Genomic DNA, 20998 nt, shown 5'->3' on the forward strand with positions numbered 1-20998 from the left:
TCCCTCAAGGTTTTCAATATGGCTCTTCACCACCATCTCAGATCATCCACAATAAAAAAAGATCTTTTCTACCCCCTCTAAACAACAGCGTTCCACGCCCCCCCCCACCCCACCCCGTTTGTCCATATCTGCATTGTTTGATTGGCGTAACCCCTCCCCTTCTCTTTCTCTACTTTTCCTTTTGTTCTGTTGCATACTGATCCATTGTGTGTTCTCGCTCAACCACGAGCTTAGTCTTTGTATTTATATAATAAATAAATAAATAAAACTACAAGCAGGCACTACCAAGAAAGGGCAGGGTAGTGAGAACAAAGGCAGCACACAAAAATAAAGGAACCTGCACCATGTTACAAGCATGAGAATAAATCCGAGAGCGAACACGGGTACGACTTCTTCAAAACCCACAACGAATTGAGAACCTTGCGCAAGATGGTTGCGTTGACATTCGGGAGAGGAACTGGCTCATCATCTTCTTCCTCATCCATTCCCAAATCTGCAAAATGTGAAAAAAGGTATGTGGTAATGTGGGGATTGAAAGAGCACATGGAAAGTGAGGAAATGACGTTGGGGAGGAGGAGAGTTGATCAGAATTAAGAAGGGAGTGCATAGCAATACGAAGAGAGAGAGAGAGAGAGAGAGAGAGAGAGAGAGAGAGAGAGAGAGAGAGAGAGAGAGAGAGAGAGAGAGAGAGAGAGAGAGAGAGAGAGAGAGAGAGAGAGAGAGAGAGAGAGAGAGAGAGAGAGAGAGAGAGAGAGAGAGAGAGAGAGAGAGAGAGAGAGAGAGAGAGGAGGAGAGAGAGACACAAATACGTTGGAACAAAAGGAAATGCACAAACACAGTGACAACAACTGGACAGATTCTTACCTTCCAGCATCGTTTTTATTGTCACGGACAGTTTGGCAATTTCAACATCAACTTCAAACACCTCCCTATCCGAGCTCTGTAACTTGATGCTTGGCATCCTCCACAGTGTGAAGCGATGATGCTGGAGAAGAACCCGTTAAAAACTGAAAAAAGAAACAAAAAACTTCTCAGGGGAAAAAGTTTAAAAGCAACAGGTGTTTCTGTAGATGAGAAGCCTCTCAGGCTGATGTTTACATTACACGACCTGCTGTTGTTTCCTTGGGGGAGGGGGAGATCTAGACGCAACATCTCCATTTAAATTTGAAATTTGAACAGCATTTTCATATCGGCTCACTGCATTCAACCACCAATTATTTTTGACGTCAACATAGGCCAAAGGGTCAACATAGGCCAAAGGGTCAACATAGGCCAAAGGGTCAACATAGGCCAAAGGGTCAACATAGGCCAAAAGGTCAAGAACTAAGGTGCTTTTTCTCCAATTTTCATCTGATTGACTTAAAATTTCAAAAGGATCTGCAGGTTGGGTCACTGCACATTGAACCACTAACAATCTTTGAGGTCAACATTGACAAAATTTTCTAAAAGTGTCATTTTCATCCAATCGACTTGACGGGAGGCGCTGGAGGAGAGGATGCAGACGGAGGAGCTGGAGGAGAAGGTGCAGATGGGAGGATGTGGAGGAGAAGGTGCAGACGGGAGGATGTGGAGGAGAACGTGCAGACGGGAGGATGTGGAGGAAGACGTGCAGATGAAGGAGGAGGAGGAGGAGGAAAAGGTGTAGACGGAGAATGACTTCACGATTCGATTAACATTAAGCATATAAACATCGACCCTCCAGAGGAATAACGACACCTGACTTGCGAGTTACTTTGAAGGAACAATGACGAATATGAAATTGAAGAAAAGTTCATCTCAAACGAAAAAAAAAAAATTTCCTTCAGAGCTCCCCAAATGCAAAGCCGCAGGGAACGGAGGCCTCTGAAGGCTTCTTATTGTTCTTCTTCTTCATCATTAAAATCATTGCATCTCTTATTCTTCTTCATCATTATAATCACGAGTACATGGCTGTACGTGCAAAAAAAAAAAATAATAATAAAAAAACTTTCAAACCGCGTGCCAGAAACATAAACCACACAGGCCGTTCCTTCGCTCTCGCGTGCCCGTACGTGCGTGGCCTCACGTGCAAAAAAAAAAAATCTTTCAAACAACCACACAGGCCGTTCCTTCGCTCTCGCGTGCCCGTACGTGCGTGGCCTCACGTGCAAAAAAAAAAAAAAAATCTTTCAAACAACCACACAGGCCGTTCCTTCGCTCTCGTAAACGACGACTGGATTGGGGCATTGTGTTTATCTATAAATGCGCATAAGAAATCGAGAAATTATTAGAATACAGTTTGTCATCACTATCCGGGAGTGGTGCGTGCCCGTACGGAAAGTTCACATGCATTCCACGAATTATCGCTTTCATTGAAGTAACAACTGCTGTGATACTTACACACACACAGAGTTAATTAAAATCCAAATTAAAATCAAGTTTACCTCCCTGTCTTTGCTTGCCATGACATTGGCTGCCATTGACCATTGCCACTCCTACGCCATTATAACTATGGCGCCCTTTCCCCCATCGGCCACGCCTACGCAGCAACGTGTCTTGTCATTGGTTTGGTAATTAAATGGCCATAACTTGGGAACCACTTGTCCGATTAATATCAAACCTTGAAAAGGCATAGGTACTCAGGTCCCCAGCAATATACCTGGCAAGTTACAATTAGATCGGACCAGTGGTTGTCGAGAAACAGCGGTCACACACACACACACACACACACACACACACACACACACACACACACACACACACACACACACACACACACACACACACACACACACACACACACACACACACACACACACACACATTCATTGTTTTTCACATTCACATTCATTGTTCCTCATCCCATTCCTCTTGTTACTAACTCTTCCTTTCAATGTAAATATAAATAGACTTTAAAAACGATTTTACTGAATAAATATTTATTTTCCTCACACAAATTGGCTCCAGGACCTTGTTCACGTATTCCATGTTTTTTGTTCAATGTTCGAGAATTTATCAAGTCACGATCACCTCACGGGGTCTGTGTGCAACCACTCCCATGATCATGGAGCTATGTGGTGGTGGTGGTGGTCGTATGGCAGGTTAGCTGCCGGGGTAGCTATCACTTCTTGAAGCGCGACCGTGTCGCTGATGCAGTGCCCCTCTACCAGTACACCCACTGGAAGTGGTACTCATTTTGCCGACCTCGGAAGGATGACAGGCTGAGTCAACCCCACCTGGTGTTAATTCAGCGGCCGACGGTACTTGAACTCAGGACCCCGAGGATTGAACACACCTGCGTCCACAAGTACATACCCGAAACCAAAATTAACAAATGGATCTGTCGGGCGACGTCACGAAGGTCACTGGCAAATCCCCAGCGGAGCAGCAGGTCCAAAACACCGAGATGTGGATGAGGTGAAATCAACTTTAATCACTCATCACACGGCGGATCCGACAAGGCCAAAGGAACCATCCGCGCCACGATGGCCCCTGCTCGGTGACCCCGTGCGCACTACATATAAATGGTGCGGTGTATTGACACCGAGCAGCGAGATGCATTGTGGGATAAATACTTCGTTTTGTGTGGTGATTACTTACTCGCTCCGTGAACGTGGTGGAGCGTTTGAACTTACATTTCATATCACATATTCCGCCATCATCGTCCCTTTGTTTCCTTGTGTGATCATCATCGTCATGTTGCGGGATATGACGTCATTTCCTGTAATTCGCGATGTCTGCTTGAACACAACAACAACAACAACAACAACAACTGCAACACCACGTGTATTCATGAGGGTTCGTTGTTGGACGGATGTCTCTCCCGCCCCACTAGGGTTTGTCGAAGTTAATGTTCAACCACTGGACTCGGTTACCTCCAACAACTTGCTGTGGTGGAATGTGGTGGAACATTCTCTCTTTGTCTCTCTCAGTCTCTGTCTCCCTCGACCTCGACCTCTCCCCTCCCCTTCAACCACCCTTCCCTCTCCCTTCCTTTTTCCCCTCCATCTTCCATCTTCCCCTCTCTCCTTCTTCCCTTCCCCATTAATCTTCCCTCCCGCCTCCATCATCATCCTCTCTCATCAGCGAGGAGGGGTGGGGGAGAGTAATGGGGGTGGGGGAGAGCAGGGATGGGGTGGGGGAGAGTGACAAAGGGAGGGAAACACACCGACTCGTGCTCGCCGTGCACGCACAACGCACGAGCAGGGGGACCCGGTGCTGCCTGGTCTAGTTCCCTGATGGGAGAAGAAAACACTCAGAGAGAGAGAGAGTGACTGACGCTTTAAATACACAACAAACGGAGACTTATTTTTCCCGCCCAAAAAACATTTATTTATTTTCCATCATTTGTTCTGTTGGTATCACCTGAATCACGGTTACCTGGACGTGTTGTTCCGGTGTGCTTCGTGAGCTTCAACGGGTTCGTTGTTACCTGTGCGCATGTTTATTTGTCCTCCCTGGTCACGTGATTGTCTTGTCCTTGTGCACGCAAGGTGTTCAAGGAAATTTATACACGGGAGGAGGCCATTTGGCCCATCAAGCCCGTGCCGTGTCCAGACGCCGGCACTTGCTCACTGCAGGTTGTGCTCACGATGAAGCTCACCTGAAGCACCTGTTCACAATGGCCTACTCCTTTCAGGAGATCCCGTGATATCTGTAATGTCGATCACCTGAGTGCAGAATGGACAGCCGGCTTTCGAACTCCCATCTGAATGACGGCATGCTCCAAGATGCATCGCTTCAATTGTACTCGTGTGCCAGAATGGTAGTTTTTTTCGGTTAAAAAAAAACACACAACCCCAGAATCGACAACTTAATGGCGCGTTCGCTGTTCTGGTGCCCAGGACGGTGACTTCAAGTTTTGAATTAGTCCGGGAGCCCACTGAGGTTTAAACATAATTTTTGGTGCAAAAGGTTTGGGGGTGCAGGATGTGCCCATGAGACCCGTGCGAGTCTGGGAAGGCGATTCTTAAGTGTTGCGTACGGTGCGTTTGGTTGTCAGCGCCACCTAGATGAGCAGAAAAATCACTTTTAATTATAAATTTGGAGTGCAAGCGCAATTCAAGCATGGATCGACAGATAATTATGTTCTGATTATAAATCAGCTACTTAAGAACAAAATCCATGGTGCATATCCAATTAAGAACACCATTAATTAGCATCAATTAGCACTTTAAATCATAATTTTCAGTGCAAGGTTAAAACAAGTGCCAAAGTGTAGAGCACAGTGACGCTAAACACAATCAAGTGCTTAAGAACGATTCTTATGGTGCGTTCCGTGCTTAAGAACGATTCTTATGGTGCGTTCCGTGCTTAAGAACGATTCTTATGGTGCGTTCCGTGCTTAAGAACGATTCTTATGGTGCGTTCCGTGCTTAAGAACGATTCTTATGGTGCGTTCCGTGCTTAAGAACGATTCTTATGGTGCGTTCCGTGCTTAAGAACGATTCTTATGGTGCGTTCCGTGCTTAAGAACGATTCTTATGGTGCGTTCCGTGCTTAAGAACGATTCTTATGGTGCGTTCCGTGCTTAAGAACGATTCTTATGGTGCGTTCCGTGCTTAAGAACGATTCTTATGGTGCGTTCCGTGCTTAAGAACGATTCTTATGGTGCGTTCCGTGCTTAAGAACGATTCTTATGGTGCGTTCCGTGCTTAAGAACGATTATTATGGTGCGTTCCGTGCTTAAGAACGATTCTTATGGTGCGTTCCGTGCTTAAGAACGATTCTTATGGTGCGTTCCGTGCTTAAGAACGATTCTTATGGTGCGTTCCGTGCTTAAGAACGATTCTTATGGTGCGTTCCGTGCTTAAGAACGGGTCAAACAGCTCGTGTGGGAGTTACAAGCATTGACATTCTGGTGTTTGAAATCGTTGCTTGTCAGTTATCTAAGGATTTTTTTCCTCCAGGGGTCTTTGCGGTCAATCAGTCGGCGAATTGCCAAGGGCGGGGATTCTACAGCACGCGAGACATTAACAAAACACAGAGCATATCAGATCATATTTGTATTAACTGAGCAACAATTTAAACTCGACAAATTCGTTTTCTCCTTATTCCTCCTTCGTTTCCTCCGAACTCCGAACCCCAGTTATGTTTTCACTCCTGTCTGTGTGTGAGCAGGATATCTCAAAAGGTTATGGAGGGATTAAGATGAAAATTTTTGGTCAGGTTGGGTGTGTGGCAACTATAACTGTCCATGAGGCAAGAATCGTCCGACAGTCTTAATTTTACAAGTGATTGTTCCACGATTCAAAAATTTGGGCCGACAACGATGTTTAGCACGATATCTCAAAACGTTGTGGACGAGTTATGATTAAACTTTGTGGATGAGTTGGTTCGGTGGGAAGAATGAGCTGATTTGATTTTGATTCAGATCCAGCTTTTCAGCGGGATACAAAACGTAAACAGTTCAGTCTGGGAGGAGGTACGCGCTCCACCATGTGCCCTAAAAGTTGTTACCCCACAAACGCGAAGTGAAAAGTGGGGTTAAGCAATCGATTCACTTCCGTCTGTCTGTCTATCCACAAACGTCAGTTTGTGATCGAGGAACAATTTAATTTTTTAAATCAAATGTTCTGTTTTGAACACAAACCGAAACATGACTCGGAAGACAATTTTGCCGTTTGACAGAACTTTGTCTCCGAGTTCATCCCGATCACACACGTGCAGATGCGAGTGATCATATCTCACCCGCAGTCCGTCTGGCAGTGAAACAAAATTGAAAATCATTACAAACGGGAAACTTACTGTTTTCAGGTCGTTATAAAGGACACAAACAACAGGCACAAATATAACGTGTTCGATAAGGTGGTGCAATAGCGACTGCGTCAATGGCGTGAAACTTCCGGAATTGAATTTTTTGTTTGATCTTTAAAATCATTATTTCATCCGTCCCCGTTCGGCTGAGTCCGAAACAGGGGCTTTATGGATTTGGTCTCGATGTTCTTGCCCGTGCGTACGTGCGTGCGTGCGTCCGCAACTATATCTCGGACGCATCTGGATTGATTTCATTTGTACTTGGCACAAAAGACAACACACGATGGTATACACACGCACGTCGTTGTTTTTTTCGACATCAGCTCCAAGATGGCCGACCGGCGGCCATTTTAGTTGTATAAAAAAAAAACCTGACGTCGAACACGTCCTCAATGATTTCTCAGTCATGCATTTACCGATCTTGTTCAAACTTGGCACAAAGATAACGAACGATGGCTTACGTCTGCACGTCATTTAAAAAAATATATATATTTAGGAGATCAGATCCAAGATGGCCGACTGGCGGCCATTTTGTTACTTAAATTTGTCCCCAACCATTTTTCAGACACGAGTGGACCGATTTCGTTCAAACTTGGTACAAGCACGGCACATGATGGCATACACGTGCACGTCACATTATTTTGTGATCTGATCGAAGATGGACGACTGGTAGACTGGCGGCCATTTTAGTTGTGAATAAATATGGGCGGGCCCTTTAACTCCGCACAGCAAAATTACTAAAACAGCGGGGGCGATGACATTTTATGTCTTTTTTACTTGTTTCAATTTAATTTTTTACTTGAAAACAGCGCAGGGTAAGGTGTTCTCCGAACTCATTACTTAGTTTTGCTCCATCGGGAATGTGAGACTATTGCAGTGCGTGTGTGTGTTTTTTACCCCTTTCAAAATGTTTTTCTCTGCAACCGCTTGTCCGGTCGACGCAAAACTTAAAAAATTTTGTACATAATTTTCTCCAAAACCGCTCGACGAAAAAAATTTGAAACTTTAAATCTGTCATCAACACCCCATGGGGGCATATAGAGTGACATCATCGGTGAAGTGGCATTCCAGACATAATTGGTTGGATTGAAATCTTCATCCGAAAAATCTAAAACTTGTAATATATGATCAGTGACTGTATTTGAGTGAACAATCAAATTTATGACGTTCATAACCCATGCCAAGAAACTGTGTGACATGGACGATGTGGGTATATGGACCATAATATGAGTTAATGACGGTATTCTTGTTCACAATGAACACGCGAGGTGAGACGAAGAGTGCTGTTCTTGTTAATTCTGTTTCTAGTTCTGTTTTCTTTGCAATGGTTCGGGCTGTATTCGCTGTCGTCTCCATTTCATGTGGAGCATCTTCAATTAGCACATGTTCTGGGCCACATTTTTCCAAGGTGAGTTGTGTATTCTTTGATGTTTAGATAAAGTTGATGGACGAACAAAGGCCCTGAGATATTCAGAACACTTGTAGGGTTTCTCTCCGGTGTGTTTTAATTGATGATTGAATAAAATTGATGACTGATTAAAAATCTTGGAGCACACGGAACACGCGTACGGCTTCTCCCCGGTGTGTATTCGTTGATGTCGATGTAAATCTGCTGAAAAACGAAATGCCCTGGAGCACATGGAACACTTGTTGGGTTTCACACCAGCGTGTGATTTTTGATGACGATGTAAATATGATGAAGTGACAAAGGTCTTCCTGCATTGCGAACACTCGTACGGTTTATCTCCGGTGTGTGTTCTTTGATGACGATATAAATGTGATGGAGAACCAAAGGCCTTGGTGCAAACAGAACACTTGTAGGGTTTATTACCAGTATGTTCTCCTTGATGTTGATGTAGAGCTGATGATTGAAAGAAACTTCTCTGTCCACCAACGAGGAACAGTTGGCACAAGAAAACTTTTCCATTTGTTTCTCTGGAAAAAAAAAACAATTCAGCAAAACATCAATAAATCACTTTTATACAACGAAAAAGAAACATAAACAACAAGAATGGCACTCAGTAGATCGCACACCTCCGCCAAGCAATACCTGATCCACGAGAACATATCGGGCTCAATACATTTTTGAGATATCGTGCTATGTATCGTTTTTGGCCCGATCTCTCAATGGTGAAGAATCACTGAAAAAAAAATTAAATAATTCTCATATCCAGATCCAGATTCAGATCTTCACCAAAATCGAACCAGTTCGTCCTTGTCACACACCCAACCTGTCCACAAAATGTCATCCGGATCCGACCACAACTTTATGAGATATCCTGTACACAAACAAATAAACAGACACATAGGGGGGAAAAACATAACCTCTTTCACCTTCGGTGGTGGAGGTAACAAGAAAAAGAAACAATCAGAGATTGCAGACCCTCGCTGGGACTTGTTTTGTGTGTAGTTTTGTGTGGTGTAGTTTGTGTAGTGTTGGTGTACTGGTGTGTTTGGCAATTAACAAGAGACATAATTGGTGCTGCCACTTTATAACTGCTGGCAGTGATGACCGGGCACCAAGACGTCCTGCTTCGATCGGACACCTGACCCTGACCCATGACGTTTGTTATTAATTATTCAATTTAATTTAGAATGGGATGAAAATAAATTCAATTCAAATCAAATGGAACACCAAATAGAGACGGAACTGCATTGGAGTCATCAGAAGGAACCGGAACGAGCAAAGATGAAGTCATCAGGAGGAACCTGGATGGGATTCACATTTCAGCTGCTACTTCTCTACCCTCAAACCCATCCAGGCACAGCCAAGTGAACCTTATTCAACAAAAAAAAGAATAAAAAAAAAACCCGAACCCAGATCAAAAAATAAATAATTCCGGCTGCCAGGCCATGCGTCCGACCAAGTTGAAATTTAAAACATGTATTCACCATCACTACTAGATCATAACTGTGAAGTTTCACATCGATTGACTAAGCGGTTCCAGAGAAAACATTATTTAATATTTTTTTCAATCCAATATGGCTGCCAAACCATGTGACCCATCAATTATTCCTTAACAAACTTGGACACCCATGGCTTGGGGAACATTTCTGTGACGTTTCCCCTCGACCTGATATTATTTATAGGTTTTAGGGTAAATCCAACATGGCTGCCAAACATCACAACGTGAACCTTTTGTTCCTCATGGATAGGCGGTCATACGTGTAAAGTTTTGCCAAGATATGTTCCGCCACTTCAGAGAAGATTTTTGAAGGTTAAAAAAAAACAAAAAAAAAACAATCTGGCTGCCAAATCACGTGACCGATGACGTCATCAAATTTATTCGGAAGTTTCAGGCCCACGACACTGTCGACAACCTCCCTGGACGTGGCTGCAGGTGATAGGTTGATCGAAGGTTGCAGCGAAGGAGTGTTCGAGTGGTGGAGAAAGCACCTTTGATTTCATGTCATTGAATTCCAGGCTGGGAGGCAACTAAAGGGGAAAATTTTCAAAAAGGGGGTGAACACTTTCTATCGGCACTGTGTGTGTGTGTGTGTGTGTGTGTGTGTGTGTGTGTGTGTGTGTGTGTGTGTGTGTGTGTGTGTGTGTGTGTGTGTGTGTGTGTGTGTGTCTGCAACGCGAGGCTCCACAGCACGAACCAGCAAACCGATTTCGATGAAACTTGGCAATCAGATGCCATATGTGCTGGGAGTGTGCACGTTTGAGTTTCGTTGCTAAGCAACCACCCGTTGCTGTGCAGCGGCCGAAAAACTGCGTTCACTATTTTCAATACTTGTCCTACAGTTTTGAATGTGGAGAAACGAGACTTCGGAATTAAACACTTCGAGATATTTAGAAAATTTCACTCGAGCCGATTTTTGATTGAGGTTTTATTTTTCAAATGGTCAAGAATCACTTAAAATTTAGTCCACGTGCGTCACGTGATTTTGATGAAGAAGAAGAAGAAGCCACCTCCCGTTTTTTTTTTTTTCCCCCCACAAAAGATGAGGATCCCACGAAGTCAAAAGCGTGAAACCAGGTGAATGTGTTAAATTAAAATGTATATAAACGATGCAGTTCGATGAAATTTGAAATCGATACCTTTTTACAGGAAGTGAATGTTTGTATGAAGAAGAAGAAGAAGAAGAAGCATATGAAATAATCGATGAAGAAGAAGAAGGTGAATATAAAAGAAGAAGAAGAGTACGTCCACCCCCATATTGAAGTCACGGTTTAGTGTTCCCCGGCTGTCCACGTCATCGTGATTTTCGGTAAGACGATATTCCTTTGATTTCGTCGACATTTTAATACATGTTTGGTTGAGGAGACGATTAACAACGTGTTTTCCTTTTGGTTTGACAGGTTTGCCATGTTCATGTATGTAAATATCGCGTTTTATTTAATTCAAGTTTAATGAGGCTTGAGGCCTTCCTTTTCTCTCACGTATTTTCTGTCAGGGTTTATGGACAAACACATTTATTTATTTATTTTTATATATATAATCTGTGAGTTGTGGATATTTTGTTTGTGGCTTGAGTGTTGTTTTGTTATTTGTGTAGATTTCGGAATTATCGGTAATACCGGACCACGTGGTGCATTTCCCGCCAAATTCTCGACTAGAACCCAATTGCGTCGGTGACACCGACAAACTGGTCTCGAACCGACATTTGGCGAGGTAAACTTCACTTTTATGAGCAAAGTTATTTTTACTTCTCCGAAATATTTTCCCCCACAACGGTTTTATTAATTAATTTGGACCCTTCGGTTCGAATAAGTCCCCCCTGACTCTCAGGTCGCCCCTTCTCAATACCGTGGAGAATCCGATGTTTCACAACTTCAAAACTGAGCTTAATTTTCCAGGAAATCGCTTCATTTTCGGTGAGGGATTAAAAACCTTTCTGGATAGACTCCCCAGTACCCCCCCCCCCACCAATGAGTGAGAGAGGGAGAGGGGGGGCAGCACCCCCTTTGTTAATTGTCGGTTGTTTTGTCCCTTTTCTGTTTCATCCCCACGTTCCCCTTCCTCCTCTTGCTGTGTTACATTCAGCTTGTGACCCCATGTGTCCTCCCCCTCCCCTCGATCTCACTCTCCCTTCTACTCTGCTGTTGGTGTTTTCCCCCTTTCCATTTTGTTCCATTCTGATCTCGCTCTTCCACCAGCCTCGATCATCTCCATACTAAAGTCACTGGAATTCTTCTTCCATCCGTTCGTCACGTTGGAATCACTGTGACGTCATTACACCCTTACGTCGAACACGAGGCCAGGCTTCTACGGACGTTCACGTCATCCTGCCTTCCAGCCTCAAGCCGTCCCATCACCTCGCCGATGACGGTTGAACACCATAAAACCCAACGGCACTCACTCGGGAGAGCGCAAACCTCCGCCAGGCTGAACAGTTTCGGTTTTGTATCCCACTGATGCGGATCTGGATTCGGACGGGAAGTAAAATTTAATCGGCTTCTTCTTGTCACCCACCAAACTCACCCACTAGTTTTGTCATCAGTCGTCCATAACTTTTTGAGATATTGTGCTATTTTTCGTTTTTGGCCCCATCTCTCAACGGTGAAGAATCATTCAAAAAAAGTTGATGTCCGGATTCGAATCTTCACCAGAATCTCAACACTTCGTCCTTGTCACACACCCGCCACGTCCACCAAGTTTCGTCCGAATTCGTCCGTAACTTTTGAAGATATCCTGCTGGCAGGCAGACAAACAGGGGTTAAAACATCAGGTGTTGGAGGTAAATATAACATCCAGTATAATGACTGTGTAATAAATAAATATATATATATATATATACACACACATACATATATTGTTTACATTTTACCGAATAACTGTCAGCATCCCTGAACCCTTGTACCACACCAGCTCGTTCTGCGGAGGTGTTGAGAATTCGACAGTTTCAGCCTATTCGTCTGCACAGCTGTTTTGCCATGAACCCTTCCAACCATTTCTCTCTGTGGTCTTCAAAAAATACGTATGTGCCTCCTGTGGCACCAGCACGCATTGTAAGCTGCCTTTCAATTTGCTTTAATTGATTGGAGTGGATATAGCATGTTATTTAGCTGTTGTGTCGTAATCCTTAGTACGTTTCTCCTGCAGTTCTCACAATTTTGGAGGAAATGACCGAGTTGAGAAAATCCATCCATCGGCCTTGAAGCAACATTGTGAGCATCATCGTGACACCCGTTACTTGAAGACAGGTGTTCTTCCTTGTCATACACCCAACCTGTCCACCAAGTTTCGTCCGTATCCGTTCAGAACTTTGTGAGATATTCTGCTCACAGACAAACGAACAGGGATTGAAACATGACGTCCGTCCGCCTTCGGTGGTGGAGGTAAAAATCCTTGGCGATGGAACCTCCTCGAGAAGGAAAAAGAAAATACCACACGAGCTCTTGAGGATGTTTTAGAACCCCTCTTTCTGGGATTGAGAAAGAATAAGCAGAATTAGGAGCTTGATGTCGTGGTTCCATCAATAACTTTTGTTATTCTACTGCCGATGTAGACCTGCTTTCAAATTTCAAGAATACCAATTTTGAGGCCTAAAAACATTGCTCACTTCCGACGTTGACACGTCACATTGTGATGTATTTGTTTCAAGTCAGCAGAAATTGTTCAGATTGTTCAATCAACCTGATCCAGAACTGAAGGCCAGTCTACCAAAAAAATCATACACAGGCAGCAACTCTGGAACCATGAACACACGAGCGAACCAGGTTCACACTACAGAGACCATGGTCTTGTCCTTTACTGCGGAAAACTCATTTTCCTTTTCCCAATTGCCAAAGCCGATTGCTCACACAAAAGCGCTGCCTCATGACAAGTGTGCTCTTGATGAGCTGTTCATTGGGAGAACATCAGATTCTTATAAAACGACTCATGGACTTGCCAAAACTAATAACCAGGTTAGTAAAATTTATTTCCTTATACAGACGAACGCACACGGCACAAGATAAGCTAGTAAGTGCAATGCGGCATAACTAATTTCCCTTGAACACAAATGAAGCAACCAGTTCAAACACCCACCGTGGACTTGTCGTCATTGTCAGTTCCTCCTGCCCTGATCAACAGAAAGCTGTCTTGCATCGCTTTGAGTCTGTTATTGTCACCAAAGTTGACAGTCAGATGCTTCTTGCAGCTATTGGCAAGTTGTTTATTGATTTTGACATTCCTTGGGACAACCTAACATCAATATTGATGGACTCATGAGCAAGGATAAGAGACAACAGGGCCAGACGTTTGCTTGATATTGATGGTGATTCATGACGTCATGCTCACATTGCTGCGAATAAATTAAATGAGACATTTGATCATGGAGAAACTCAAGGATGTAGTCGGTAGGGTGGTGGAGGTGGGGCTGAGACCACAGGTACTTGAGCGGGGCGACGGCATTTTTTTTAAAATTTGTGACAACACTTTTTATTTAATTAGTGCAAGTACATGATGCTCATTCTAAGTTTACTTGGTTCGGATGCTCATTCGGAGTCACGGCTGTTATGGGAGGCTCTGCCACAATGGGTGATGATGGTAATGATCGTTACAGGGTATTTCTGGTGAAAAGGTACTCTGCAACATCATGTTGGCCACTCTACTCGGCCACTGAGCTACTACCGCCAATTCCACAATTCGGAATTTTAAAATTTCACTCAATTTTTCAACAAATCAGTGCTGGCTATCATCAGTAAACTTGAACAAGCAGGAAATTAGGGAATGCGAAGATGTAAAGAGTTAGGTTGGTCGATGTCAAAGCTCAAGTGTTGTTCGGTTTTCCTCATTCAGATGAAAATAAAGCTCAAGTGATTAAAAAAAATAATTATTATTCCATGTAATCGGTTATAGCAATCTCAGTTTAATTTTTCTTCATCTTCTGCAGACCTTCAAATGGGCATTGCACACCAGCGTGATGAAAGCAAGGAGGAGTCGGTTCATCCACAAGTGGAACAACAAACGGTAATTTTTTTAATATAAAGGAGCGTCAATGTTTTAAACAAATTAATCACGTTCACGTGCACATTATCTTCTGTGTTTTTATTTTCAAGGAACAAAAAACTTCACCCAATGATGGGTTTTAACCTATATATGTGTGTGGAGCCCCTTTACATCAACTTCTCGAGAGCATTACTTGGTTCCTCCAAAGACCACAAGGGGAGTACAGAACAAACACGAGATTTTTTTGAATGTGTCTTCTTTTCTATTGCATGGAATATTCCACGAGCCGTGGAACAATCCCTTCTTTCCAAATGTTTGCCATTTTCCATAAGCCATGGAACAATCCCTTCTTTTCTATTGTTTGCCATTTTCTACAAGCTCGACACTCTCCAGTAATCCCTTCTTTTCTATTGTTTGCCATTTTCTACAAGCTCGACAGTAATCCCTTCTTTTCTATTGTTTGCCATTTTCTACAAGCTCGACAGTAATCCCTTCTTTTCTATTGTTTGGAATATTCCACGAGCCGTGGAACAATCCCTTCTTTTCTATTGTTTGCTATTTTCCACAAGCTATACAGTAATCCCTTATTTTCTATTGTTTACCATTTTCCACAAGTTCTACAGTAATTCCTTATTTTCTATTGTTTGCCATTTTCCATAAGCCATGGAACAATCCCTTCTTTTCTATTGTTTGCCATTTTCCACAAGCTACACAATAATCCTTTCTTTTCTATTGTTTGCCATTTTCTACAAGCTCTACAATAATCCCTTCTTTTCTATTGTTTGCCATTTTCTACAAGCTCTACAATAATCCCTTCTTTTCTATTGTTTGCCATTTTCCACAAGCTATACAGTAATCCCTTCTTTTCTATTGTTTGCCATTTTCCACAAGCTATACAGTAATCCCTTCTTTTCTATTGTTTGCCATTTTCTACAAGCTCTACAGTATTCCCTTCTTTTCTATTGTTTGCCATTTTCTACAAGCTCTACAGTAATCCCTTCTTTTCTATTGTTTGCCATTTTCCACAAGCTATATAATCATCCCTTCTTTTCTATTGTTTGCCATTTTCCACAAGCTATACAGTAATCCCTTCTTTTCTATTGTTTGCTATTTTCCACAAGCTCTCCAGTAATCCCTTCTTTTCTATTGTTTGCTATTTTCCACAAGCTCTCCAGTAATCCCTTCTTTTCTATTGTTTGCCATTTTCCACAAGTTCTACAGTAATTCCTTATTTTCTATTGTTTGCCATTTTCCATAAGCCATGGAACAATCCCTTTTGTATTGTTTGCTATTTTCCACAAGCTATACAGTAATCCCTTATTTTCTCTTGTTTGCTATTTTCTACAAGCTCTCCAGCAATCCCTTCTTTTCTATTGTTTGCCATTTTCCACAAGCAACACAATAATCCATTATTTTATATTGTTTGCCATTTTCCACAAGCTATACAAAATCCCTTATTTTCTATTGTTTGCCATTTTCCACAAGCTATACAGTAATCCCTTCTTTTCTATTGTTTGCCATTTTCTACGAGCTCTACAGTATTCCCTTCTTTTCTATTGTTTGCCATTTTCTACAAGCTCTACAATAATCCCTTCTTTTCTATTGTTTGCTATTTTCCACAAGCTATACAATTATCCCTTCTTTTCTATTGTTTGCCATTTTCCACAAGCTATACAGTAATCTCTTCTTTTCTATTGTTTGCCATTTTCCACAAGCTCTACAGTTATCCCTTCTTTTCTATTGTTTGCCATTTTCCACAAGCTATATAATCATCCCTTCTTTTCTATTGTTTGCCATTTTCCACAAGCAATACAATAATCCCTTCATTTCTATTGTTTGCCGTATGGCACATACCATATAAAGGGGCCTTGTCTATGCCGCTGGCATTTTCCTCGAGGATGGAACGGTTTCTCTGCATCACATCCGGTATTCTTTGTTTTCGGCAGTTTTCTCTTACAATTAGAACCCCTGAAAAACTGATATTTCTTCCGGTGTCCCTGATGATGCAGCTGTGGGTAACTTTGAAGTCTCAGCAAGTGTCCCTCGATTCATATTTAAAACTTCACGAACTTTCATCCAACATTTCATAAGTTTTGAGCCCTTGCGTTTGACGACTTAACAACTGGAGGCAAACTTTTTCAATCTCTCAATTTAAGGGGTTCATCCCAATGAGCAAAAACTTGCAAAAAAGCAACAACTATGGCATTTAGATGGAATTTGTTTGGAAAGCCATTAATGAGACGTGTTGGCCGATGTATGAGTGCCAACACATTTCGGACAGACTGACAGACACCAACGTTGATTGAGTTTTCTTTCAACACTCCAGAATGTGGAAATGTACGTTGCTGAAATTTAGAACATTACTGTGACGTACAAAGGTGCTGTACGTCATTACTGTGACGTACAAAGGTGCTGTACGTCATTACTGTGACGTACAAATTACTTCTGAAACGTGCAGCCATTTTCGTCCAGTGGAAGCCAAGAAACGAATTTTCAGTTCCTGTGTTAAATGACGTGAAGGGAGGGATGGTTTGCACCTCCCTTGATAATATTCATTCACAGTATGTGATGTCCATGTTTCACCTCTTAACTGATCAGATTCAGGAACTCATGCAGCACCCCAGCTCTTGCTGTGAAGGTCTTGAGTGCTGTCAGGGTGTGTTGTTGTTCTGGAATTTCACAAACTCTCATATTTTGCTCCAAACTACACAGGTGTTTCCCACGGAGCCTGCCATCGATGATTCTGTGTGGAACTCAATCAATACCCCTTTCATGCCTCGTTGGGTACCATCGCCGAAGTAAGCTGCCTTTCATCAAATTCTACATTTCAGTTTGTTTTGAGGTTTTTATCATATATCGACAAAAAGAAATACTTCTTAATACAACTGAGTGAATAACTTACCAACACGAGCTGTTTCCTTCTGTTCTGTCCTTCCTTCTCTCATTTCTTTCTTTCACTTTCTCATCTTTTCTTATCAATGAAGCATTGGGACAAGTTACCCGTAAGAAGTTCCGTTGACACAGGAGAACCTTGATTGGCTGGATTACAGAGAGCTGTGATTCGCAGGAAGTGGAAAGGGTCGGGAAAAGTCGTTTAAGTGAAAGAATAAAGAAAGAAAAGTAGTTAAAGTGAAAGAATGAAGAAGGAAAAGTAGTTTAAGTGAAAGTTTGAGTGAAAGAAAGTTTAAGTGAAATCACGGACAAGAGCGGTGTTCTTCAGTCATCCTGTCTGCCCGACAGCTCCACGACATCGTTATTTCCTCGAAGTGTTTTGTGTGCTTTGTCCGCGTAACCTGACAAAAGAAGCACTTTGGGTCTCCATTGCGAAATTCTGAACAAACCCTGGTAAAATGTGACCTCCTGATACATCATAGCAGACAGGATGGCAGAGAGGGTACAATGGATAGATCGAAGTTGGACAGGATAAAACATCATGGCAGACAGGTGAGATATTCCAAGGCGAAGCTGAAGGCCTTGCATTTGCTTTGCAGGTTTATGGGCACAACTGAAAGAGGAGGAATCTTCAAACACGAGTCGAACGTTATGATTGATGCACCACGAGGAGCGATGTGTGGTTAAGGATAGGTTTGTGAAAAGAAAAGCAGATTTCTGACGTCATCATACAAATCCTACGCCAGTCCACCTGGATTTTCCTCACTGGGTGAACCACAATCTTCCACGTCAGATGTGTGATTTGGGTGGTGTGTTTATTATTTATTTAGTGTTTCTAGTAAGCCGGAAAACCCTCGTATTCAGAACAGGCCTATCTCCATAGTCCGGCGAAGTGATGTTTTATAACTTCCATGTTGGATGATCTCACGTTTTCCTTTTTTACAGGAACAAGGAAAAGCTTTATGACAGCACGACCCGCCTGCTTCAACTCGTGACAGCCATTACGCTTGACAAGAATATGAAACAACCAACTTCTTTGCCAAGGTGTTTTTATTTTTTTTTGTCTCTTGCTTTTTTTGTACGAGTACATCCACTCCTGCAGGGAGCGGCAGGAAAGGTCATGTTATTGTCCTCTCTGGGGTAAATAGATTATTTAACGTGATGACCTTCCATTGATGACCCAACCGATAAAACTGGTACTTGGCTTGATGTGACGGGACGGACGGAGTTCAATTTTTTGGATGAAATGAACGTTCTTCGTTTGTTGTGCTGTAACTTCTCTTTTTTTCTTTCCTCACGCAGTTCTTCCTTTTATGGAAACAATTACCCAGGAAAGAAAAAGCCTCTGCCTGAGCCGTTGCAAGATAGTAAGGATTCACACACACACCTCTTACTTGGTGATTCCGGGTCAGGCCTTCCCTTTGTGAGAATGAGAACATCCAAGCATTCATGAAAATGTTCCTGCTCGTGGTAGTTTGGGAAATTTCGACACGTCACAGATTTAGCACGTCAGAGAGCGTGACGTGCACAATCCAGTTGTTCAACTCCATTTTGTGCAGTTGTTGAAGTCCATTTTGCATAAATGTTTATAAAAACAAATCCATTTTGTGTGAATCCATCCATCGGGACCATATAATACTCAATGTCGAGTGCTGGTGCTGCCTAAGCAGCCTCCTTGGCTCTCGGGCACAATCCTGGATGGGTCGCCACTCCGATACAGGATACCGGCAAGCTGGCACTCATTTTGCCAAACTCAGAAGGATGACAGGCAGAGTCAACCCCACCTGGTATTAATTCAACAGCCGAGGGGGATTTTAACTCAGGATCCTGGGATCCCAAGTCCACCACTCTAACCATTAAGCCAACATCAGGCATAATTCATTTATTCTTTGTGACAATATCATTGTTTTTGTGATTTATTTTATAATTGGAATGCCATGCCGTGGTAGGACATATTAAGCTGCTCTATACACCTTCACATGGCGCGCGTTTAAAACATTGGACTTCTTCCGAGTTCTTTGTAATTAGCCTAATCAACTCAGGAGATCAAAGCGATCAATTTGATGTCACATTCCAATGGAACTCCACAAAAACATGCCACCCCTTCCCTCTACCCCCGACCCTTCACACACATAGAAGAAGAAGATGTGCTGTATATAATCCATCCATCAGGACCTTACTCTGTGCGGAGTGTTGGTGCTGCCTCAGCAGTCTCCTTGGCTATCGGGCACAATCCTGGATGGGTCGCCACTCCGATACAGGATACCGGCAAGCTGGCACTCATTTTGCCAAACTCAGAAGGATGACAGGCAGAGTCAACCCCACCTGGTATTAATGCAACAGGTAAGTGTTATTTGAACTTAGGGTCCAAGGATCCCAAGCTCACCACTCCAACCATGAAGCCAACATCAGGTATATGTATAAATGAAAGGTATATATAAAAAATACACCCGTGCGGGAGTGACGGTCATCTCTGCGAGAAAAGAAATCGTCATTTTCGCATTTTTTTGCCAACTTTGAAGTCACGTGACACGAAAGCGAATATCGAAAATGTGGCCCGATCAAAATTTAGATATTGTCCCATAGATTCATTACATATGCTACAATCAAATTCAAGATCGCTTGAGAAATGGCGGAGGAAATAGAATTTGAAATCGTCATTTTCGCAACTTCAAAGGCCTCGTGACCTTGACCTTCGGTGACCTTGAAAGTCATACCATCGTGTAGTTTCATCGACCTCTATCAGGATCACTAATGACCAGATCTCCCGCTTCAACTTCATTGTGAACGGACGGACGGATCGAAGGACATCGATACCCATCTTATTAGGTCATGCTTGAAGAGTGACCTAAAAATGGACAAACCACTGAAAGCTGCTCTCCTGGTTGCTCGGCAGCCCATAAGGGACTTTTTATTGAAAAAAAAATTGATCTTTTTTTCTTTTACGTAATCACAAATATCCTCACGTCGTCACAGTTTTACGACATCACAGCACTTCTGTACATCCCACATTCGTTGTGGTGTTCACACCATGTTGTGCCTGCTTTATAGCCAAGCACAGCTTGTCCGGGTGGACAATTGTTGATGCTGCCATATGGAGCTGGCCAAGTGTAAAGCGTGAATCTTCCAACCACACACCCAACTTCTTGAGTGTCCGTCGCTGGGCTTTATTGATTGTCATTGCAAAAAGCCACCCGAATAGGGAACTGCCGGCGTCGCCATGAAAACGCGTAGTCGCCTTCACTTGGTGCCAGTGCAATGCGTGGGACGTACACAGTACGACCAGCATTGTTAGCACCTGTTATTTCTGCTTCCAATAGGCGCCCATGATGAACGGCACGAACCAGGAGCCTTGCGCCATTGCACAGACCTTCATGAGGTTTGAGATTTCTCAGCAGTATCAGTGGCATGCCTGGGTTAAGGTGGTGGAAGTGTTGTGGCAGAAAACACAGCAGTGTCACGAAAAGCTTCCTAATCTGGGAGCACCGGTGTATTGATGCTGCATCCTGCAG

General features: G+C 43.0%; 2 protein-coding genes across 7 annotated transcripts in view; one reads left to right on the forward strand and one right to left on the reverse strand.

The window, feature by feature from the left end:
* LOC147006752 (S-phase kinase-associated protein 1-like) overlaps positions 1-8625 on the reverse strand; it is a 21716-nt gene extending 13091 nt beyond the window's left edge. The window contains exons 1-3 of one of the 6 annotated variants that reach the window (XM_085867921.1): positions 8546-8625; positions 865-1007; positions 420-493 (exon numbers count right to left, since the gene is read on the reverse strand). In XM_085867921.1, coding sequence (XP_085724047.1) covers positions 420-493; positions 865-961 — 171 coding nt within the window. In that variant the 5' untranslated portion in view covers positions 962-1007; positions 8546-8625. Of the gene's footprint in view, positions 1-419; positions 494-864; positions 1008-3194; positions 3219-3253; positions 3491-3593; positions 3703-8545 lie in introns of those variants that run through there. The other 5 variants (XM_085867923.1, XM_085867920.1, XM_085867922.1 and 2 more) reach the window with 5 other exon arrangements.
* LOC147006753 (uncharacterized) lies at positions 1496-19085 on the forward strand. Its single transcript, XM_085867879.1, has 7 exons — positions 1496-1639; positions 11218-11333; positions 12531-12670; positions 14539-14615; positions 17307-17392; positions 18432-18530; positions 18789-19085. The coding sequence occupies exons 1-7, from the start codon at positions 1496-1498 to the stop codon at positions 18937-18939; spliced, it is 813 nt and encodes a 270-aa protein (XP_085724005.1). The 3' UTR covers positions 18940-19085.
* The last annotated feature ends 1913 nt before the right edge of the window (positions 19086-20998 follow it).

The sequence above is a fragment of the Eptatretus burgeri genome, unplaced genomic scaffold (assembly GCF_056783735.1).
Source record: "Eptatretus burgeri isolate ZD-2024b unplaced genomic scaffold, Ebu_testis_v1 Ebu_testis_scaffold_3154, whole genome shotgun sequence".
In the NCBI taxonomy this organism is placed as follows: Eukaryota; Metazoa; Chordata; class Myxini; order Myxiniformes; family Myxinidae; genus Eptatretus; species Eptatretus burgeri.